At 45.0% G+C, this 25,063-nt stretch overlaps 1 protein-coding gene across 10 annotated transcripts; it reads right to left on the bottom strand.

Annotated features, from left to right (window-relative positions):
* Window positions 1-1,626: 1,626 nt before the first annotated feature.
* Window positions 1,627-25,063, bottom strand: LOC124140716. Of its 10 annotated transcripts, none has more exons than XM_046508418.2 (11): window positions 24,896-25,063; window positions 22,591-22,738; window positions 20,550-20,707; window positions 18,096-18,187; window positions 16,756-16,890; window positions 15,649-15,756; window positions 12,600-12,697; window positions 9,920-10,052; window positions 8,453-8,515; window positions 6,662-6,721; window positions 1,627-5,903 (listed from the first exon to the last, which is right to left on the bottom strand). In XM_046508418.2, exons 1-11 carry the CDS (start codon window positions 24,904-24,906, stop codon window positions 4,738-4,740), a joined length of 2,172 nt encoding a protein of 723 aa, XP_046364374.2. In that variant the 5' UTR covers window positions 24,907-25,063; the 3' UTR covers window positions 1,627-4,737. The 10 variants fall into 10 exon arrangements, with proteins under 10 accessions (XP_046364374.2, XP_048259475.1, XP_048259474.1 ...); XM_048403518.1 differs by lacking the exon at window positions 24,896-25,063 and adding an exon at window positions 24,316-24,560; XM_048403517.1 differs by lacking the exon at window positions 24,896-25,063 and adding an exon at window positions 24,218-24,560.

Genomic DNA, 25,063 nt, shown 5'->3' on the forward strand with positions numbered 1-25,063 from the left:
TGAAATGAACATATCGTACAGAAAAAACAGTTGCTCAGTTATCTTAATAAAAATATAATAAAAAGGGAGCCCAGTGATTCTCTTCATTTCCTGATACTGCAGTAATTTAGACTTGCCAAACATTATAGACTTGCATGGGCTGTAGTTGATATATTTGCATCAGGGTCTGTAAGACAGACTAATTGTTGGGAACCTAGTGTGTGTGTGTGTGTGTGTGTGTGTGTGTGTGTGTGTGTGTGTGTGTGTGTGTGTGTGAGTTGGGTTTAACGCCGCTTTTAACAGTATTCCAGTTATATCGCGGCGTGTCAGCTTAATGTCGGAGGAAAGCCCGAAGTGATGCAGGTCTCAGACGTTTACCACTTCGATGAAACTCACGAGCACGGGTATGGTGCTGACAAACCTAGAAACATAATCGGGGCGAACCGGGATTCGGACCCACTGTCATAGGTTTCTGGCGTGCCCAATGGACGCAAGTCTGCACAGTGAATCGCGGCGCCTTAGATGACTGGGCCACCCGTGCCCCCTACGCCCCCCTCCCTAAAACTGACCCCAGCCCCTGGTTAACGGTCACGCAACTGTCAACTGTCTGCCTTCCAACCCATGAGGGGGGACGGGTGGCCCAGTCGTCTAAGGCGCCGCAATTCGATGTGCAGAGTTGCGTCCCTTGGACATGCCCTGGCTACAAGGCACCAGGGGCCCATCCCATAAAGCTACGATGGTCCTAACTCCAATTCCTTTAGTCCTAGCGCCAAAGTCCTTCATGGATAACCAACGATCTTTTGTTGTTTAACATCGCACTATTCCCCCCCTTCTTCAGGACACAGGACATCCTCTTCTGATGGGAACATATGTGTTGACATAGGATTATTATTAGTCTAGATGACAATGTAGATGTTAAGTCCAAACATATTTAACAAATCTAATATTCCTGGCATTGAGACGCAGCCAATTGTGCATGGACCATTTGAAGCATTCGTAAAATCATTAACCCTTTTGCACTCAAGAGCACCTCCGGTCATTGTTGTTTCTAAATACAGGTACTTGGATCCACCAAACCAAACCAAACACGGTGGCTCCCTCCCACTTCATGTAAATTCATGGCTACATCTTTTATTATTTTTTAATAAAATGTGCAATAAAATTAAAAGATTTTGTTAGCTTTAACATAAATTGATTTCCGTGGTGATTCTCATTAACCTGTACATCACTTATAAAATGAGACAGCAAATGTTAATAAAGAGGGGTTTTTTCTGTTAAAAAATGTGTGAATTACAAACAGATTTAGTACTGGAAAGTGAGTGTGTGAGTTGGGTTTAACGCGGCTTTGAACAGTATTTGGCATCAAACCCGACTCACTCACAAACTTGTTTCCAGTACTGATTCTGTTCGTAAATCACATTTATATTTACAGACTGGAAAAACCCAATAGGGAAGTAGCCATTTGACTTTTCATCTAAAAGGATGATTTTCTCTCATTTCATTCTTTTCATCATGAAAACATGCTTTTAATGACGTCACTTTACTAAAACTTGAGCATTTGACAAAAAGAAATACAAAATAAATATCATAATACATATTCCTTTAAAAACAGTCACTTTACAAATCTTGTACATATTTCTTCATAACATTTCACCAAACTGGTATCAAACCATCAGCATGATCAGTCTGGTTTCCGTGAAAAACACAAAATCATTTATTTTTTTTAAAATCCCTGGTATGTTCTTTGAAGAAATACTTTTTGAGTTTTGCTCAGGAAATGACTTTTACATTTTACAGACTGATAAACTGATGAGCTGGTCTATAGGTACTAGGACTAGGCTGAACATCTTGTACCGATGTGGGGAATCAAACCTGGACCTATTGCCAGCAAATGTTTTAACCCCTGGGCTACCCTGCAGCCCAAGTTACTGATGGACAGGTGAACTTGCTACCACAATAAACATTCTCATTACGCAAAGAACAACATGAAGCACGAATCTGAATACTCTATTATTATTACTGCTAGTATTAGTAATACATCTATAATATTTATTACTATTAGCAGTAATACACCTATTATTATTACTATTATTAGTAATACACCTATTATTATAACTATTAGTAGTAGTTATACACCTATTATTATCATTATTACTTTATGGCTCCCAGCGCCTTTAGTTTAAACCCACAAATGTCATCAAAATTAAATGAAAACGTAATTGCAAAACATAATATAAAAGAATGGTTGGAAGTGGGATTAAAAAGAGAAATACAAAGAAAAAAGGGAATGTGTTCATCAGTGCTTCTTTACAAAATTAGGGCAGTTTGGTAGCCTGGTGGTTGAAACGTTACTTCAACAAGATAAGGGCCAAGGGTCAATTCCTAGGGTGGGTCTGTGTCTAACCCATGTCTGGAGTCCCCTGTGTTAGATTACACTGGAATGTTGCCTTAAGGCATGAAAACATCCTCACTCACTCAGACTCCCCCATCCCAAGACCCCCACCCCCACCCCACAAACATCTAGTTTGGAGGGTTTTATGGAACTGAAATGTGTTAATGTCTGTTCTTAAAGGTTCATTTTATCAACATCTACAAAATGTTTGTCACATATAAATAAATAACAAGATTTACAACTTGCATCATAGGTAATCCATAAAGTATTTACAATTCATGAGTATTACATCATAAAATCCTCAGTTTGAAACTGATTAAAATGTTACTTGCTAAGGAAACACATGACCAGTTGTGGATTCACCCAAATAAACATTAAAGTAAACAACTGCTGTGTTAACATTTGCAACAAATACTGGCACATACAGAAAATACACTCTATTCTGTATTAAATACAGAGCTGGGCTTCACAAAGGTCATGGGCTTCACAAAGGTGAAAGGTCACAAGGTTTGTGTCTAATTCTCACCTCTATCAAATTCAATGATTATGATGGAAAATAAACATGAAATCATTTTTTCCCTTCTCAAAAGGCCTTGTTTTATTACATGTTCTCGGTGGTCGAAAAAGAAGAAGAAAGAAAAAAGCACTTTCATGTTTGTTTTGTCTTTTGTGTAAACACATGGTTGGGAGATATTAAAAAAATAAAATTATAATTCAATGTCATGGCCAAGATCCTGAACAATTATGTAAACATGCTGCCATGGTGAGCTTTAATGTCTTCTGTTGGGACATGCATGAAGACAATTTGTGATATATTTTATTGCTAAATTGGGTTTTCAAACACAGCGGAAATAAAAAACCTCTCAATTGAGAATTTCATTGATTTTTTCTTCAGTGGACGGATCCTTAAACAAATAAATAATTATTTAAAAAACCCAAAGGGAACAGTCACTCAATACACACATTGTTACAGGCTGGATTAAATAAGGTATTACCGAACCATTATATTTTGGTCAACCCTTCCCAAATTCTTATCCATTTCATCCAGTTTCACCAAAATAAGGACCATGCAATTTGTTCTTGGCACTCCCAAATTTTATCTTAATTGGTAATCAGGGGGTCCCAATTTTCCCCCTACCTTCTCTATAATAAACTACCATTATTTCTTTCTTTTCACAAACGCACAATTTTAACATCTACCTCAGCAGAAAGTTATGAATCAGTGAAGACGGAGTTATTTCCCCTGACACCATCATGACCATGTATATTTTGTACAAAAGTAAAATCAAATCAAATAACTGTTTCTCAATCCTAAAAACATATGTGGCTTTACTAAAGTAGAGCGCTAGAGGCAAGTGCGTTTCTATGATTATTCTTGGAGTACAATATACATGTACTAATATACATCTAGAGATATGTAATGGCAACAACAACAACAACAGGAGTTGACACTGTCAGACTGTCAACCCCCAAAACAAACAAAAACAACATAACACAACACACAATAACTTATTGCAACAAAGCATTAAACATTACTTCAAATTGTCTTCACTATTATTCTTGAAGATATGGCGCACCAAAATCAATCTCTTGTGAGTAAGGATAGAGTTAAGTCCCTTGAAATGATGATCAGGATTGAGACTCACTGCCAGACTACAGAGCAAGATCTCGCAGATTTACTGCTGATTGGCGGCTGACTTGGACAGCGGAACAAGAAATTCTTGACTGGATCAACGAGGAAATGAGCAAAGGCAGCTAACACCCCATCATCCTCAGTCTGCTCCACATCTTCAAAGTGGTCATAAATTTCATCAGCTCGTCATCGACCAAGCAGTAGTTGTGCCGCCATTTTTGAAGAGAGCACTTCGAACTGTTGCATATCCCGGGGTGAGCGATTAATTTGCTTTCTCTTAGCGATTCCTGGCTTGCAACGCGCCCCAGTACTTTTTACACCTAAGACACTGCTTATTACTGTCTACAAACTGTAAAAGTTGGAAGAATGATGTTGGATAATAAATAGAATCTCACCCTTGTGTCTTTTGATATCAAATATATCAACACTCGTTGATAACGGTTTTAAACTACACAGCATGGAAACAATATCATGAAATGTAGAAAATAATGAAAATCAATGGTTTCACCGCAACACTTCTTAACATTTTCCAACCAGTATCAAGTCAGCACTGTTTACAGGGAAACCTTGCTAATCCCGAGCTGTCAGTCCAAGAATAACCCATTTCCAGATGAACAAGCATTTGTACAAATTGTTCTTTATTTACATTATCCATAGACATTCCAAACCATAACAGTCCAGGAGGTTGGGTCTGGGCTAGCGAGGTTCTGCTGAAGAAGTACCCGGTATGTCCTCAGGACTTATCTCCAACAGTATCTTGGAAGAATTCCTTGAAGAGGCCCCCTGACTCATACGGACCACCTGCAATAATTGTTTCTAAATCAATAGTGTTCAAGGGGATGTCCAACTGAATATCATTCTGTCCTGGATTTCCATTCTGTCCTTGAGCTTGTGAGGTTTCCACTGGAGTCTGTCCTGACATCGGCATTTGGAAACCCGGATTTCCATTTAAGGTTGCCAGAGCATTCTGTCCTTGTGAGGTTTCCACTAGAGTCTGTCCTGACATCAGCATTTGGAAACCCGGATTTCCATTTGAGGTTGCCAGAGCATTATGTACTTGAGCTTGTATTTGGAAATCTGAAATTCCTTGTGAGGTTTCCACTGGAGTCTGTCCTGACATCTGCATTTGGAAACCCGGATTTCCATTTGAGGTTGCCAGAGCATTCTGTCCTAGACTTTGTATTTGGAAACCTGAAATCCCCTGTGAGAATTCCCCATCCTCCTGTCCTGGCAGTTGGAAGGCAGAATGTCCTGGAGAGGATCCCACATCATTCTGTCCTGGCAGTTGGAAGGCAGAATGTCCTGGAGAGGATCCCACATCATCCTGTCTACGGGCATGCATTCCGAGTGAGGACTCCGATGGAGTGGGTCCTGACATCTGCATTTGGAAACCTGGATTTCCACCTGTGGTTTCTCCTACTGGGTCAGAGTGCATATCCTCTGTGGTACCATTCTCCGGAGGTCCTGTCTGATGATGCTCTTGATTCGTCATGTATTTCTTCATCATTGTCAGCTTATCATTTTCGTTGGAGTTTCTTGCCCATTTTTTGCTCTGTAATCCTTCGTCTGGGATTTCCCATGCATCAATCACTGATTGTGGCATATTATGATTCTCTGAGTCAGCCGAACTGACTGACGAGTTTTCATCGCGTATCAACACCATTTGTCTTAACCTTCCCTCACTTGTGTCTTTAGATAATTGAACACGCACACACTGTTCAACATCCGGTGCCCCACAGATGAGGTCTCTCTCCATCAGCTGAGTATTTGGGCATGGAAGGAGATATTCCACCGCCTCACCCTGGCTACCCGGTGCTTGCTGAAGCTCCATGGGGGACGATTGTGTCGCCGCTGGAGCGAGGGATGCACCAGCAGGGCAGGGTACCGGAGAGACACCACCTGGAGAGTAATAATTAAAATGAGGCATCTTTTTCATAATAATACTGAAAATGTGGCCATAAGTGACAATCAGCTGCTGGTGATGTTAAATTAAAGGTAATTTTTTGAAAAGATGCTGTTGCATGTCAACTTTACCACAGTGGCCTGTAAATTACCAAGTCGGGTCCGGCAGATCAGAGGCTGATACCACCAGGAACAACTTATCGTTCAAATGATCAATGAAAAGAAGACGAAGACATTTCTGGTAATCATTCAAGACCAATTACTCGTCATACAGGCAAGTGCACGGCAAGGAATGGCACAATGTCAACACACGAGACAGAGCGTGGTTACATTAAAAAGTATGAATCGGGTGCTACGAATCAGGTGCATATAATTGTTGAATCAACAACGAAATGGCAGACAAATGAAATTACATCCCAGGACATGTACACAGCATAGGCAATAGGCGAATAGCCTTACTATTCTTATTATTATTAAGACAATCAAAGTGAAATTTCAACTTCTGTGAGCTAATTTTATCATCACTGGAATCTACAAATTTCGGATTCTTACTGATACGACTTTCATAGACTTTGCTATTTCAGTAACAATGAACAAGAGGATCAACAATGTCAGAACTGCCATCAAGTTAGCTCCAATAAACTTGTACCGTAGTTGTTGAAGATTAACCAAAGACATGTGATCCAAGTGAGTTAAACATTTAGCATAACTATGGCTGTAGTGGAACAGTAATTCAGCTAGCAGTGGTCACATACCGCACATGATCTTTTTGAATAACTCTTTCTTGACACATCGCCCATCCGTTACCTTTTGTACTGAAACACACAGTAGTCATTGATCACACATGTAAATATCGTGCCATGGCACTGTAGCTCACCTGTGTTTGTAGTCATGACATGTAGATATAGTGCCATGGCACTGTAGCTCACCTGTGTTTGTAGTCATCACATGTAGATATAGTGCCACGGCACTGTAGCTCACCTGTGTTTGTAGTCATGACATGTAGATATAGTGCCACGGCACTGTAGCTCACCTGTGTTTGTAGTCATCACATGTAGATATAGTGCCACGTCACTGTAGCTCACCTGTGTTTGTAGTCATGACATGTAGATATAGTGCCACGGCACTGTAGCTCACCTGTGTTTGTAGTCATCACATGTAGATATAGTGCCACGGCACTGTAGCTCACCTGTTTTTGTAGTCATCACATGTAGATATAGTGCCACGTCACTGTAGCTCACCTGTGTTTGTAGTCATGACATGTAGATATAGTGCCACGGCACTGTAGCTACCTGTGTTTTCAACACATGTTGTTGGTTGGTTGGTTTGTTGTTTAACGCCGCAGTCAGCAATATTCCAGCTATATGACAGCAGTCTGTAAATAATCAAGTCTGGATCAGACAATCCAGTGATTGTTATAATGAGCATCCATCCATGCAATTGGAATCAATGACATCCATCAACCAAGTCAGCCAGCCTGACCACCCGATCCCGTTAGCGCCGTTAGACCCGTGAAGATCCAGGGTAGAATAGGTCTTCAGCAACCCATGCTTGCCGTAAAAGGCGACTATGCTTGTTGTAAAAGGCGACTAACGGGATCGGGTGGTCAGGCTCGCTGACTTGGTTGATGCACGATCATTGATCCCAATTGCGTGGATCGATGCTCATGACATCAATCACTGGATTGTCTGGTCCAGACTCAATTATTTACAGACCGCCGTCATATAGCTGGAATATTGCTGAGTACGGCGTTTAACAACAAACCAACCAACCAACCGTTAGTCGCCTTTTACGGCAAGCATGGGTTGCTGAAGACCTCTTTTACCCCGGATCTTCACATTTATGACAGACGATGCATGACAGATGCCAGCCAAACAGGCCAAAACTTAAGTTCACTTGACTTTCAGAGATGCAACTGTCTCTCATTAGGGTGGTACAGCGGAAATCATATACATGATACATATATACCTGACCCCCACACACAAGGTTCTCAGGCCTTGGAGTGAGTGAGTGAGTGAGTATGGTTTTACACCGCTTTTAGCAATATTCCAGCAATATCACGGCAGGGGACACCAGAAATGGCCTGCACACATTGTCCCCATGTCGGGAATCAAACCCCGGTCTTTGGCATGATGAGGTGAGGTGAGGTGAAATTTGGTTTAACGTCGCGTCCAAGATTATTGCACTTATATAGCGACGTGCATGCACGTGTATGTGTGTGTGTGGCTGCTTGTACTAGTCCGGACTGATGCCGATTTATAGTGCTAGCTCACTGAGATACCATGCCGCAGTTTAACATGAATACCCCACTCAGACACAGTATACTGACTCCGAGCCGACCAGTCCTTGTTTTAGTCCCTTAATGCCGAGCGCCAGACAGGGTAACAACAAGTACAATCTTTTAACGTCTTTTTGTATGACGCGGCCCGGGATCGAACCCTGGACCTTCCGCTCTCCGGGCGGACGCTCTACCACAAGACCACGGAGGCGGTCGGCATGATGAGTGAATGCCTTAACCACTAGGCTAACCACAAATCAGTTCTTACCTTTATCTCCATATTTCTCTAACACACTACGTTTCCGCTTTCCTCTGTTCAAGGCCACGATATCTGTTGAAAGGTACATTATATCAGTGATAGTCATAAATGTTGGATATATTGTTTCAAATTACACATATTCCACTGCTGTGGATGGGATATCATATCTCTCTGTCTCAAAAACAGTGTTACTAAATTTGATGGCTATTTTTAGTTTCTTTAGAACCAGACACAATACGAAGCTACGGGGATGATCAGGTTGTTTCTACATTTGTTGTTTAACGCAACACTCAGCATTATTCCGGTTATATGACAGTGGCCTGTTCATATTCGACTCAATCCACTGACTGATATCATGAACACTGAACCTAACCATCCATTCAATCTAGTCCCTTCTTACGACCAGCATCGGTTGCAAGTGATCAGTTATAACCGGAATCCCCACATGGTATATATATATGTAAGAAATAAACGACCAGTGAGAGTTGTTTATCATACAATAAAACACTACAGGGAGTGTGAGTGAGTGAGTGAGGTTTTACACCGCTTTTAGCAATATTCCAGCAATATCACGGCGGGGGACACCAGAAATGGGCTTCACACATTGTACCCATGTTGGGAATCGAACCTGGGTCTTCGGCGTGACGAGTGAACGCTTTAACCACTAGGCTACCCGACCGCCCCACTACAGGGAGAATAAACCATGATGGGCTAATTATCGTAAAATAAAACACTGCCCTCATGGTTTATTCTCCCTGCAGTGTTTTACTGTACAATAAACAACAACCATGAATCGTTTATTTCTTATATGACATGTCAACATTATGTACAGCCGATAATGATAAAACGTAAAATCTTTAAAAAAATATACCCATATCTAAATAATGATGATTCCCTCAATAGAATCCATTTTATGCACAGGTAGGTTAATCCCGCATATTCTCACAATTTTCACGTTGATTACCTGTACACAATACCAATTGTCATATCCCTCCCGCTTTTGGATGCGATTGTTCTGTCATCGCATTCATCTGCATTGGCCAACTACATACAACAAGTAGGTAGAAACTCCCCTCTCAAAAATAACGTTGTCCAATATACAACATCATCAAGTTGCAAGCGAATGTTTCAATATCCAGAAATGACATCATGATAGAACATTTTATCGTGAAATAAACCACGCTTCGTTCCACATTGTTCTTTGCGATTTGTCGCATAGCTATCTTATACATATAGATACATAGTGTGCTGGATTATCAGTGAGTAAGTATGGTTTTACGCCGCTTTTAGCAATATTCCAGCAATATCACGGCGGGGGCGCCAGAAATTGGCTTCACACAATGTGCCCATGTTGGGAATCGAACCCGGGTCTTTGGTGTGACGAGCGAAAGCTTTAACCACTAGGCTACCCAACCGCCCCTGCTGGATCGTCAAGGATGCGCCCTACTGATGCAGGAGCGCCATGAAGCCACTCACCTGACAGAGGCTTGTACAGAATCGGCTTCCTGTCCTCCACGCCCGTCTGCTTACAGCAGATGACCACATTCACACAGACAGGCTCCAGTATCTGCCTGTCTTTGTACTTGGGTACTTGGTAGGCAATGACATGCTGAAAGGAAAGGAAGAACTCGCGTACCACAGGTACAGATGCTCACTTTCTTGAGCATGTAAGTTTTTACTTTTTAAAACATTTTTTGCTGTTTTTTGTTTGTTGTTTAACGCCGCACTCAGCAATATTCCAGCAATATGACAGCAGTCTGTAAAATAATCGAGTCTGGACGAGACAATCCAGTGATTTACATCATGAGCATCGATCCACGCAATTGGGATCGATGACATGTATCAACCAAGTCAGCGAGCCTGACCACCCAATCCCATTAGTCACCTTTTACGACAAGCATAGTCGCCTTTTACGGCAAGTACGGGTTGCTGAAGACCTATTCTACCCTGGATCTTAACGGGTCAAAACATTTTTTGAATGACCTTGTATTTTATTGTATGTGCCGACAAAGAATATTGACTACAAAATTTTCTTCCCATGGTCATATTTCCCTGATGTCTGTGAATCCAGTCAAATTCAAGGACACTACTGAGAATTATTTCTGTTCCTATTGGTAGATGCTAGATTGCTAATGGACACGAGACACACTGGATGGCCAGTGGATGAGCTTGTGGTTGATTATTTGTCTACCCATTCTTGTAACAAGGAACGTCAATGTTGAAAAAGTTTGCACCACACACCCACCGACTCACTCACTCACTCACGAGCTCCAAACAGTGATAGGGGTTGAGAAAATGTACATGCCATATGCCATACAGCACTGACATTTTCCATATATGAGTTGTCTCCCCTTACAAGAAATCTCAGGCACCATCCAATTATAAAGCCTGTTCAGCCGAGTTCAAAACTTGACTCCACCCTCAGGCTATATAAAGTCTATTTTACTATGTGCAATGCTAACTTATAAACCTCTACATGACCTTCGATCTCATTGAAAAACCTCTGAGCAGTGACTTTGTCAAAGATATCTCTCTGTCCCGGGGATATTCTATAGAATGTACCTCTGGCCCCAGGATATTCTTAAGTAGTCCCTCTGTCCCGGGGATATTCTATAGAATGTACCTCTGGCCCCAGGATATTCTGAAGTAGTCCCTCTGTCCTGGGGATATTTTATAGAATGTACCTCTGGCCCCAGGATATTCTGAAGTAGTCCCTCTGTCCTGGGGATATTTTATAGAATGTACCTCTGGCCCCAGGATATTCTTATGTAGTCTCTCTGTCCTGGGGATATTCTATAGAATGTACCTCTGGCCCCAGGATATTCTTAAGTAGTCCCTCTGTCCCGGGGATATTTTATAGAATGTACCTCTGGCCCCAGGATATTCTTAAGTAGTCCCTCTGTCCCAGGGATATTCTATAGAATGTACCTCTGGCCCCAGGATATTCTTAAGTAGTCCCTCTGTCCCAGGGATATTCTATAGAATGTACCTCTGGCCCCAGGATATTCTTAAGTAGTCCCTCTGTCCCGGGGATATTCTATAGAATGTACCTCTGGCCCCAGGATATTCTTAAGTAGTCCCTCTGTCCCAGGGATATTTTATAGAATGTACCTCTGGCCCAAGGATATTCTGAAGTTGTCCCTCTCTGTACCAGGGATATTTTAAAGAATGTCACTGTCTAGAGACATATTTAGTAGACAAACCGACTGTGTTTGAAAATGAGATTAATGTTAGGCCAAATTGATAATGTCTTAATTTCAATTAAAACCGACCGCCAGTCTAACATTAATCTTACTTTCCATGACCGATTTAAAATCAAACCCTTTCGTGTCATGTAAGACTATGTATAATCCGGGAAAGCATGAGAGGTGAATTGAACTTGTCAGTGAAAAAATACAAGGTTATCTGACCTACTTATTTTCTTGGACGTAGTGGTTAACAGTTGATAAGCTGATCATCACTGTAGTCTGGACCTTTTATATGGTATTATGGAGTTACATTTTGGCTGGACTAACGAGTCTATGCATAGTCCAATCAAAATCGTGCACCGAAAACGAAATCCGGTTCGTAGAGTGTTTTCTTAATCTTTTCATGTTTTGAATCAAGGTGCTCACGTGATTTGATGCACTTCGCGATGTAAGACTCGTTTTATCACAATATAGATCTTGACTATCGATCAGATCGTCTTGACTGAGCGCCACCGTTTTGTTTGAAACAAATGCAAGTGATACGAGAGGTTGAATCTGATTGGTCAGTAGGAGAGGCATAGAAAGGACATAACTCGTAATAGCCACTGGTGGCGCTACGATCGAGCCCAGGAATTCCAGCCTAGTTCGGCAAGGGTGGAAACTGGACTTTCAAAGTCAGTTAACTCTCTTGCTTCGGGAAGATGATGTTCTTCATGGGCCACAAACGTTTGTTGTGATGCTCCCATTCTGGTGAAATATGGATTTGGAGTTTGGTTACTTAATACATGTATACCCAACTTTCGGTTCTTTGCCATCAGATACCATATGTTCAGTGAAGAAAGGAATAATGCTGTTCGGTATTTTTCAATATTCCAAATCATCAAAAGGTACCAAAAGATCACCACTAGACTGATCTGTACAGCAAGTTTCATCAAGAAATATTCAACTAGTTGCTCAGAAAATACTACCTTATAACGGATGTCTTCCTTGACTGGCGTAAATATTTCTGATCTCCACGTGATGCTGTTGTCAGCAGCAACCTCCTCAATCTTCACCTGAAGCTTCTCTGAAACATTGATTGGTCAGAATTGAACACCCAGAAACACTACATCCCCCTGAAACACAGCTTTAAACCACTACACACAGCCCACCACGCCCTACACACAGCCCTCATCCCAACACACCCACCCCTACACACACCCACCTCCTCCCAACACACCAACCCCTACACACAGCCCTCATCCCAACACACCCACCCCTACACACAGCCACCTCCTCCCAACACACCCACCCCTACACACAGCCCCCTCCTCCCAACACATCCACCCCTACACACAGCCCCCTCCTCCCAACACACCCACCCCTACACACAGCCCCCTCCTCCCAACACATCCACCCCTACACACAGCCCCCTCCTCCCAACACACCCACCCCTACACACAGCCCCCTCCTCCCAAAAAACCCACCCCTACACACAGCCCCCTCCTCCCAACACATCCACCCCTACACACAGCCCCCTTCTCCAACACACCCACCCCTACACACAACCCCCTCCTCCCAACACACCCACCCCTACACACAGCCCCCCCCTCCCAACACACCCACCCCTACACACAGCCCCCTCCTGCAACACACCCACCCCTACACATAGCCCCCTCCTCCCAACACACCCACCCCTACACACAGCCCCCTCCTCCCAACACACCCATCCCTACACACAGCCCCCTCCTCCAACACACCCACCCCTACACACAACCCCCTCCTCCCAACACACCCACCCCTACACACAACCCCCTACTCCCAACACACCCACCCCTACACACAGCCCCCTCCTCCCAACACACCCACCCCTACACACAGCCCCCTCCTCCCAACACACCCACCCCTACACACAGCCCCCTCCTCCCAACACACCCACCCCTACACACAGCCCCCTCCTTCCAACACACCCACCCCCACACACAGCCCCCTCCTACCAACACACCCACCCCTACACACAGCCCCCACCCCTACACACAGCCCCCTCCTTCCAACACACCCACCCCTACACACAGCCCCCTCCTTCCAACACACCCACCCCTACACACAGCCCCCTCATTCCAACACACCCACCCCTACACACAGCCCCCACCCCTACACACCCACCCCTACACACAACCCCCTCCTTCCAACACACCCACCCATACACACAGCCCACCACCCCTACACACCCACCCCTACACACAGCCCCCTCCTTCCAACACACCCACCCCTACACACAGCCCCCTCATTCCAACACACCCACCCCTACACACAGCCCCCACCCCTACACACCCACTCCTACACACAGCCCCCTCCTTCCAACACACCCACCCCTACACACAGCCCCCTCCTTCCAACACACCCACCCCTACACACAGCCCCCTCCCCTACACACAACCCCCTCCTTCCAACACACCCACCCCTACACACAGCCCCCTCCTTCCAACCCACCCACCCATACACACAGCCCACCACCCCTACACACAGCCCCCTCCTTCCAACACACCCACCCCTACACACAGCCCCCACCCCTACAGCCAGCCCCCTCCTCCCAACACACCCACCCCTACACACAACCCCCTCCCCCCAACACACCCACCCCTACACACAGCCCCCTCCTCCCAACACATCAACCCCTACACACAGCCCCCTCCTCCCAACACACCCACCCCTACACACAGCCCCCTCCCCCCAACACACCCACCCCTACACACAGCCCCCTCCCCCCAACACACCCACCCCTACACACAGCCCCCTCCTCCCAACACATCCACCCCTACACACAGCCCCCTCCTCCCAACACACCCACCCCTAACACAACCCCCTCCTCCCAACACACCCACCTCTACACACACCCCCCTCCTCCCAACACACCCACCCCTACACACAGCCCCCTCCTCCCAACACACCCACCCCTACACACAGCCCCCTCCTCCCAACACACCCACCCCTAACACAACCCCCTCCTCCCAACACACCCACCTCTACACACACCCCCCTCCTCCCAACACACCCACCCCTACACACAGCCCCATCCTCCCAACACACCCACCCCTACACACAGCCCCCTCCTCCCAACACATCCACCCCTACACACAACCCCTTCCTCCTAACACACTCACCCCTATACACAACCCCCTCCTCCCAACACACCCACCCCTACACACAACCCCCTCCTCCCAACACACCCACCCCTACAGCCAACCCCCTCCTCCCAACACACCCACCCCTACAGCCAACCCCCTCCTCCCAACACATCCACCCCTACACACAACCCCCTCCTCCCAACACACTCACCCTATACACAACCCCCTCCTCCCAACACATCCACCCCTACACACAACCCCCTCCTCCCAACACACCCACCCCTACACACAACCCCCTCCTCCCAACACACCCACCCCTACACACAACCCCCTCCTCCCAACACACCCACCCCTACACACAACCCCCTCCTCCCAACACACCCACCCCTACACACAACCCCCTCCTCCCAACACATCCACCCCTACACACAACCCCCTCCTCCCAACACACTCACCCCTATACACAACCCCCTCCTCCCAACACATCCACCCCTACACACAACCCCCTCCTCCCAACACATCCACCCCTACACACAACCCCCTCCTCCCAACACACCCACCCCTACACACAACCCCCTCCTCCCAACACATCCACCCCTACACACAACCCCCTCCTCCCAACACATCCACCCCTACACACAACCCCCTCCTCCTAACACATCCACCCCTACACACAACCCCCTCCTCCCAACACACCCACCCCTACACACAACCCCCTCCTCCCAACACATCCACCCCTACACACAACCCCCTCCTCCCAACACATCCACCCCTACACACAACCCCCTCCTCCCAACACATCCACCCCTACACACAACCCCCTCCTCCCAACACACCCACCCCTACAGCCAACCCCCTCCTCCCAACACACCCAACCCTACTCACAGCCCCCTCCTCCCAACACACCCACCTGGCTCAATGCCTGGACCGTCCTCTGTCAGCAGGATGAGAACTCGTCCTCCGTCCACTGTCACAGAAGGGGGAGAGAGTTCATCAATCCTCAAGCTGCTACACTTATCTGTTGGAAGAAATTAAAATCATTCAAAGACTCCTTTCAAACAGCGGCAGACATGACTACCAGATTGGGCCTGGATTATTGTACTTTTTTATAAACTGGATATATCATGACATATTGAAGAAAAATAGAACTGATTTGTCAGCAAAAACCAACGCATCTCAACGCTGCACTAAACCCAACTCACTCACTCACAACACCAATATATCAGCAAAAACATCTTCAATTAAACCTTCTGTGTTAGCTTTTAGATAAAAAATGAAAAACATCTTGAACTAAAAGAATGCTATCATCCTTCAGTAATAAATTTACCTGTTCACTGTACTGACATCACTTAAAAATACCGGTACGTTCAATATTTTAATTTGATTGGGTTGAATTTTTATTTTTATTTAAATGTAAATATGTTGGTAATAAGTGGCAGGTGAGATGCAATGATGCAGACTCATCACACACTGTGCCCCCAATTGTGCCCCCAATTGTGCCCCCAATTGTCCCCTGAGGCAAGAGCGCCCACTAGCCTTTTCATCAAAGTCTTGTTTCCACCCTTGCCACATCAAACCCTTTCCTGTGCTAAATATGATTGGACTATATCGCACATGTTGAAAAGCCAATCAGAGAACCAGTCAACATCCAAGACTGGTACATATTTGCATGAAAGTGATTTACCACTTTGTTGACACGAATATTTCATTCATCTGTCTGGGATGAAATCAGAATGTTTCTGTTACCATCGATGTGAAGCCATACATGACAAGAACAGCGATCTGATTGGCTATCGCATTTTCAGTACAAGGGACACAACTCATGATCGACAAGACTAGCGGTAGAGTGACGGTCTAGGCAAGAAAAGTGGCCTTGATGTTGCAAGGATAGAAACTAGGCATTGATATAAAATTGTGGTCACGCTTGCCCGGGGAAGACGTCTGATGAGAAGCACGGGGTATTTGGGACCTCTTCTGCCCCACAGCTGACATATCACATTTACTATTAGAAAGTTACCTTCATTCTTTATAAGCTTGGAGACATCCCAGATACCTGGGTGGTTGTTCCATGACACATGAACACACAGGTAGACCTGGTTGGTTTCCACCTTGGCACCTTGCCTCAGAGACTCCATCAACGCCTGGCAACCACCTGACACAGACAGACAGACAATTTCAGAGACTCCGTCAACACCTGGCAACCACCACCTGACACAGACAGACAGACAGACAAACTTGGAGACTCCATCAACGCCTGGCAACCACCTGACACAGACAAACAGACAATTTCAGAGACTCCATCAACGCCTGGCAACCACCTGACACAGACAAACAGACAATTTCAGAGACTCCATCAACGCCTGGCAACCACCTGACACAGACAGACAGACAATTTCAGAGACTCCATCAACGCCTGGCAACCACCTGACACAGACAGACAGACAATTTCAGAGACTCCATCAACGCCTGGCAACCACCTGACACAGACAGACAGACAATTTCAGAGACTCCGTCAACACCTGGCAACCACCACCTGACACAGACAGACAGACAGACAAACTTGGAGACTCCATCAACACCTGGCAACCACCTGACACAGACACACAGACAATTTCAGAGACTCCGTCAACACCTGGCAACCACCTGACACAGACACACAGACAATTTCAGAGACTCCGTCAACACCTGGCAACCACCTGACACAGACAAACAGACAATTTCAGAGACTCCGTCAACACCTGGCAACCACCTGACACAGACAGACAGACAAACTCAGAGACTCCATCAATGCCTAGCAACCACATGACACAGACAGACAAACTCAGAGACTCCATCAACACCTGGCAACCACCTGACACAGACACACAGACAATTTTAGAGACTCCATTAATACCTGGCAACCACCTGACACAGACAGACAAACTTGGAGACTCCATTAATACCTGGCAACCACCTGACACAGACAGACAGACAAACTCAGAGACTCCATCAACACCTGGCAACCACCTGACACAGACAGACAGACAAACTCAGAGACTCCATTAATACCTGGCAACCACCTGACACAGACAGACAGACAAACTCAGAGACTCCATCAACACCTGGCAACCACCTGACACAGACACACAGACAATTTTAGAGACTCCATTAATACCTGGCAACCACCTGACACAGACAGACAGACAAACTCAGAGACTCCATCAACACCTGGCAACCACATGACACAGACAGACAGACAAACTCAGAGACTCCATCAATGCCTAGCAACCACATGACACAGACAGACAAACTCAGAGACTCCATCAATGCCTGGCAACCAGTGGCTCCATTTATGAGAAAGGAATAGTTTAGAAACACCTTTATATACTTGTGGAAGCTCAGTTTGGCGGTTCTCAAGAGCAGTCACCATGTTTCCTTTCTTAGTTCTGTTGATCTGCAGCCAGGGAATCCTGGAAAAAAAGAGTGAGTGAGTGAGTGAGTGAGTAAGTGAGTGAGTGAGTGAGTGAGTGAGTGAGTGAGTGAGTGAGACCTGCTTCAGTACTTCAGTCATATCTGGGTGTGTCATGTGGGAAGCCCAAACTAGTACGAATTCAATACACACAATTAGCAGGGGAGTGAGAAAGTGATTGAGTGAGTGAGTGAGTGATTGCTAGAGTGAGCAGTATTCCAGCTGTACCCTGACCACCCCATGCAGTTGTGTACAACAAGCATGAGAGTGCAAGAGGCCTATCCTCAAGTCCACACAGGGCACATCTGCAGTGTCCAAAAGGTTGCGGCAACAGTGAGTGAGTGAGTGAGTCACTAGTGAGTGAGTGAGTGAGTGAGTGAGAGTATTGTTTTACGCCGCTTTTAGCAATATTCCAACAATATCACGGGGAGGAAACCAGAAATGGGCTTCACACATTGTACCCTTGTTGGGAATCAAACTTGGGTCTTCGGCGTGAAGAGCGAACACTTTAACCACTAGGCTACCCGAGCGCCCATTATGCAAAATAGGGGCAGATAGCTGCTGTGCTGTGGGCCATAGATATTATTGTTGTGAACAAATGCAGCAAATGTTAACAGCTCGGTGCGTTTGTTGTTTGTTGTTTGTACAGCTGTAGGACAGCAGCCGGTAAATAACCAATCCAGTGATTGATATCATGAGCAGAGATCCATGCTATCAACCAAGTGTTGAGCATGATCCCCCAATCCGTCATGCACCTCTGATGACCAGCATAGGTTGGTGGGGAGGCCAACTCTAACCCAGATTCCCCACCGGGGCTTGACTGCCAAGGGACACAACCGTGATCCTGTGACACTAAAGATAGTCTTTGGCCCATGTTCAGTGAAGATTTCTCAAGGAGTGTGAGTGAGTGAGTGAGTATGGTTTTACGCCGCTTTTAGCAATTTTCCAGCAATATCATGGCGGGGAACACCAGAAATGGGCCTCACACATTGTACCCATGACGGGAATCGAACCCAGGTCTTCGGCGACATGAGCGAACGCTTTAACCACTAGGCTACCCGACCGCCCCCATTTCTCAAGGACCATGAAACAGAGACCACATGCTGAGGGACAGGCCTCAGCAGTAGATTATCATTAACAATCACTGCTGCATCCATGAGTGTAATTGGTACATTGGGACAGACTGATGCTTTTCTCCTGTCAGCGGTCAAGATGCACGACACATGCACAGATGCTCTTATCTAAGGACTTCCGCAGTCTGGTAAACAATCTTACACAATGGTTGAATGCTGAGAGTTAATTCCCTTCGGTTCAACGCAAGCGCACATGTTGACATTACACTGATATTTCGAATACTAGGCTAAGTGCACTCAAAACTACATCGTATCATACCGAAAGATACAGCGTAATGAGCAAAAACTAGCGATGTAATAATTTTAGTGATACTTTCTGACGAATGTCCTTTACAAAACACCCAAATAAATAATGAAAACAATTATGCCACTACAAAAAAAAGGAATAAATATTCCAATTGATTCCAGTAACTAAGGACATTGTTTCATATTTAATGGAGTAATTTGTACTGGAAAATGGATAAATTGTCAATTGCTCACAAGCCGCCATTATATTTTGTATGATAGAACAATAGGATGTGGTTCGATGCTTCTGTTCGTTAATTCTCATGAATGTCAACACATACATTTAGTCACTTATATGTCATAAATGTCCTTTAACAAATCAGGAAAACTGACATTACTCAACACATATAAATATGTGAGTAAGTGAGTTTGGTTTTTACGCCGCTTTTAGCAATATTCCAGCAATATCACGGCGGGGGACACCAGAAATGGGCTTCACACATTGTACCCATGTCGGGAATCGAACCCGGGTCTTCGGCGTGACGAGCAAACGCTTTAACCACTAGGCTACCCGACCGCCCCTATAAATATGTAAAGGGTTGGACAACTGAATAGTCAATTCGCAAAAACCTCGCATGTTAATCTTCGAATCTCGCACAGTCTTGCGTGAAAGTGCTGCTTGGTCCCGTGCGACAGAGATCAGTCTCCAACTAGCCCCAGGGCCTGTCCCTCAGTGAAATCAATGAAATCGTGGTCTGGTGACTTAGTGTTATTTTGGGGGCACTTTTGCTTATTTTTGCCAACTGGAAATGGAAATTCTAAACACAATCAGGAAACTACAATCCTGGAATATTGTTTTCTTTTTTGTCCAGAAAGAAGGCAGCCAGTATTTTTTTCTATCTACTGATCCTTCAAACAACTGAAAAATTGTGTTCAGTGTCAAAGCTGCACTGGTCAGTGGAGGTAGTGTGGGCGACATCGTCATGACAACCAATTGAACCTTACTTGATCTTTTCTTCTCCATAATGTCTTCTGAAGGCTGGAGGGCTGTAGACCCCTTGTGTGCAGTTCTGTCCGTCCACAGAGTTAGGGTGGGGACACAGCTCGTCAGCCATCTTGATGCAGAACACCTTCATCACGGCCCCCCGAGGAATGTTCCGTACCTTAAATCACGGCAACGACAGCCCAGTCATGTACTGGCTTCACAACCAAACTCGCATCCAGTCACCAGAGTAAGACCCAGACATCTTCCCGAGGCAAGAGAGTTAACTGACTATAAAAGTCCAGTTTGCCCCCTTGCCGAACTAGGCTGGTATTATGGAGTTACATTTTGGCTGGACTAACGAGTCTATGCATAGTCCAATCAAAATCGCGCACCGAAATCGAAATCCGGTTCATTAACTGTCATTCAGATTTCGGTCGATTGCAGGATTTGCAAAGCATGTGCACCACCAATTCGTTGTCAGCAAATATTTTCCAAATATTTTCATGTTTTTAATCAAGGTGCTCACGTGATTTGATGCATTTCGCGATGTAAGACACGTTTTATCACAATATAGATCTTGATTATCGATCAGATCGTCCTGACCGGGCGCCACCATTTTGTGTGAAGCAAACGCAAGTGATACGAGAGGTGGAATCTGATTGTTCCATAGGAGAGGCTTAGAAGGGACATAGCTAGTAACAGCCACTGGTGGCGCTAGCAACCAGCCCAGTAGTTCCAGCCTAGTTCGGCAAGGGTGGAAACTGGACTTTTAAAGTCAGTTAACTCTCTTGCCTCGGGAAGATGGACCCTGATAGCACAGATGGATAAAATTGAGGTGATCTGAGTTTGTTTGATGTTTATCACTGCACTCAGATAAATCTCAGCTACATGAAGGGCAGTATGTAATCAAATCTGGACCAGACATTCCTTTATCCAAGTCAGCAAGTCTGGCTACCAAATCCATGAAGCAAATCACCACAAAGAAAACACAATTATCATGAGAACAGAGTAATGTTCCTCATTATATATATGCCTCCAAGCTCATAACAGCAATAGCCCACTCTAAAGAACTGTCTATGCTATCACTGTCTATGCTATCACTGCCACCATTCAAAGCTCCCCACAATGCAAGGCAGTCTACCGACATGTAATTAGTACAATGAGAACATAAGTGGGTGCTTTCTGTTAGTCTGCAATCTCAAACCAATCGAACTGGACAAATAAACATAAATTAATTTGGGAAAGTCCTATCACCCCACCCACCATGACCTCAATGAAGTCCTATCCTCCCACCCACCATGACCCCCAAGACGTCCTATCCTTCCTCCCACCATGACCTCTAAGAAGTCCTACCCTTCAATCCACCATGACCTCCATGTTGTCCTCTCCTCCCACCCACCATGACCTCCATGAAGCCCTTTCCTCCCACCATGACCTCCATCATACCTGTCCTCCCACCCAACATGACCTCCATGAAGCCCTTTCCTCCCACCATGACCTCCATGAAGCCCTATCCTCCCATCCACCATGACCTCCATGAAGCCCTATCCTCCCACCATGACCTCCATGAAGCCATATCCTCCCACCTACCATGACCTCCATGAAGCCCTATCCTCCCACCATGACCTCCATGAAGCCATATCCTCCCACCATGACCTCCATGAAGCCATATCCTCCCACCATGACCTCCATGAAGCCCTATCCTCCCACCATGACCTCCATGAAGCCCTATCCTCCCACCATGACCTCCATGACCTCCATGAAGCCATATCCTCCCGCCATGACCTCCATCAAGCCCTATCCACCCACCATGACCTCCATGAAGCCATATCCTCCCACCATGACGCCCTATTCTCCCATCCACCATGACCCCCCATGAAGGCCTATCCCCCCACCATGACCTCCATGAAGCCCTTTCCTCCCATCCACCATGACCTCCATGAAGCCCTATCCTCCCATCCACCATGACCTCCATAAAGTCCTATCCTCCCACCATGACCTCCATGAAGTCCTTTCCTCCCACCCACCATGATCCCCATGAAGCCCTATCCCCCCACCTACCATGACCACCATGAAGTCCTCATCGCGCGTCTTCCTGCCTCCCCGGTTCTCTGTCCCATACCGGAACCTCTGGAAGTAGATCTGACTTGTTATCTTCACCTGTGGAGCCTGCTCCATCACGTCAGTGTGTCGCAGTGGGTTGTAGTTGCTGGAAACACAGCGTAATGTTGGTAGATTTATAGTCTAGTTTTACGATATTACAATGTGTATGTTATTATAAGCGTTATGTGAGGACGAGTTATGTCTCTTTTTAACGGAAGTAAACAGGAGAGCCTGTTACGAGATGAAGAAGGGGAGGTGGCGACACGTGGGCTTTGCGATATAGATTACGTTACACATTGAACTTGTCAAGTGAAAGTGTATGTTTGCGACGATGTGTGATGTACTCCTAAATCCTAACAATGTTTTCATATGGGGCCAACGATGACGGGTCTCAGTAATAAATCCATCAAAATCCATGAAGTGTGTTGCGTCTCATGGTTACATCAGGAAGAGCATGGAACATCATGCAGATGCGTGAAATGGACTAGAACCATCAAATCAAGAACCGTAACACAGAGACATCTGAAACGCAGCAAAGGTTCTTATCTGAGATCTATATGCATGATATGGACTAGAACCATCAAATCAAGAACCATAACACAGAGACATCTGAAACGCAGCAGGGGTTCTTATCTGTTTTTTAAAAGCCAGCAAAATCTTTGATGCTGAAATGAAGATGATGTTTTTCTCCCTGTAGACGGTGTGTTTATGCCGGGTATACAGCAAGACATGCTGGTCGTAACAATGACATTAATGTAAACAGCACCCCATTAGGCACTTCTCCAGGTCACAATACAAAACTAGTACTTACTAGAACTTAGCAATTCTTCGGTAACAGTAACACAAACATGAATGATATGTTGCAAATGAGTGTGGGAGGGCATATGTGAGTTGGTTTAGTGTGGCTTTGAAATTTTTTCAGTTAGGCCGAAACAAAAAACATGTGTCAGGTTTCAAAACTTTTTCTTATTTTTCTTGATTTGAACCATAGCTTTCATCACCATTATGGTACTGTCCTTATGTGATGGCACTAGTGTATATGTCTTGTGCTTCACTGTTGATCAACCAGCCATTTAATGTGTCTTATAAAAAGGAGAAAAAAATCACTCAACATCTCCCTTCCATACTGTTGATGGGGCTGAAATAGGAAACATGTATATTTTGTTTAATGGCCATATACAACCGCAATCAGCTTTTTGTGGGAGGAAAGTTCAAAGTGATACAGTTCCTGTTTGTCTAAGAGCTGGAATATTGATGAGTGCATAGATATTACAACAACAAAAACAAGCAAAGAAACAAACAAAATCATAGACTTTTACTACTATTGTGAGCCCAGAGGTATCATGGTCATGGTGACAAACCAAGCATAAAAATCTAGGCTAGTCTGAGATTTGAACTAAGCGATACAACTCTGCACAGAGGAAATATGGGAGTAATTTTAAGTGACCAAACGTTAGTTAATTTCTGTGTTAAAATAAAAGGTCAAATACTTGAAAAGAAAAAGAAATGTTTTAAAAAAAATTCAGTGGCCAATGGCCAAGTTAATTTGATTTGATTGTGTATATAGAATGTGACTGAATCTTACCAAGACGTTAGAATGAGTATTGCAAGCAGGGCTGTCAGTACTTCTATCAGAGCCTGCTAACATTGTACTAGTCATATATCAGTCTCATTATACATCACCTAGTTTAATAACAAGCAAGTTTCGTCATATCATTCTTCAAAGAACCACCCACGCAGCCACACGCACGAGCGTGCGTCACCCTTCCGCGAACTGTCAAGATGCTTCCTGAGAATCCTACTTTCGCTTTCAATACCGGCATTGTTTTGTGTCTCGCGGTGCCATTTTTGCCCAAGGATTGCCTGATACCTCGACATACAAGTACCTTTTACACCTAACACGACAACCACGACAACACTACATCTTCAAACATAAATGAAGCGATGGTTTGTTTACGCAATCAGTATCGCCTTAGGAAACGGGTTTTTCCCAAAGGTGATTTCCCTGTGATGTGGCATTTGACTTCCTGACTGAAAATAGAACGATACCAACACACAACACGCGGTGGTATTTCAAACTAAACAATTTTTGTTTTTGTGAGAGAAATAAATGCACGTGTGTTCTTAAACATTGTCGATCGTCCCCGGGCTATCTGAAGATAAACATGTTAAACACAACATCGCCAGAGAGCCGGTACAAGTTGAAACACAGTTCAACAAATACGTCACCTGACTACACAATGTATGATGGTCCCATTGCTACCTTGATATCATGAAGTGTTGAAAATATCAGGTTTGCTGATGTGACAGTAAAGGCTGTGGCGTGTTACGTAATGGTGGCTGCCATCTCAGTCCACTGCTGTCAAAAGACTTGCTACATTCACTGACCTCACGATGTCGCGCACATCCACTTCCACTCAGTGTGGATAAA

The sequence above is a fragment of the Haliotis rufescens genome, unplaced genomic scaffold, assembly GCF_023055435.1.
Source record: "Haliotis rufescens isolate VD_foot unplaced genomic scaffold, xgHalRufe1.0.p SCAF_3, whole genome shotgun sequence".
Lineage (NCBI taxonomy): Eukaryota > Metazoa > Mollusca > Gastropoda > Lepetellida > Haliotidae > Haliotis > Haliotis rufescens.

Bases quoted from the DNA above. Each gene is read 5' to 3' on its own strand.
- LOC124140716 (XM_046508418.2), bottom strand. The intron at 20,708-22,590 runs GTAGGTGGGGGG...CCGTGATTTAAG, and splicing joins AGGACTTCATGGTGGTCATG to GTACGGAACATTCCTCGGGG. The intron at 6,722-8,452 runs GTAAGAACTGAT...TGTGTGTTTCAG, and splicing joins AGAGAAATATGGAGATAAAG to TACAAAAGGTAACGGATGGG.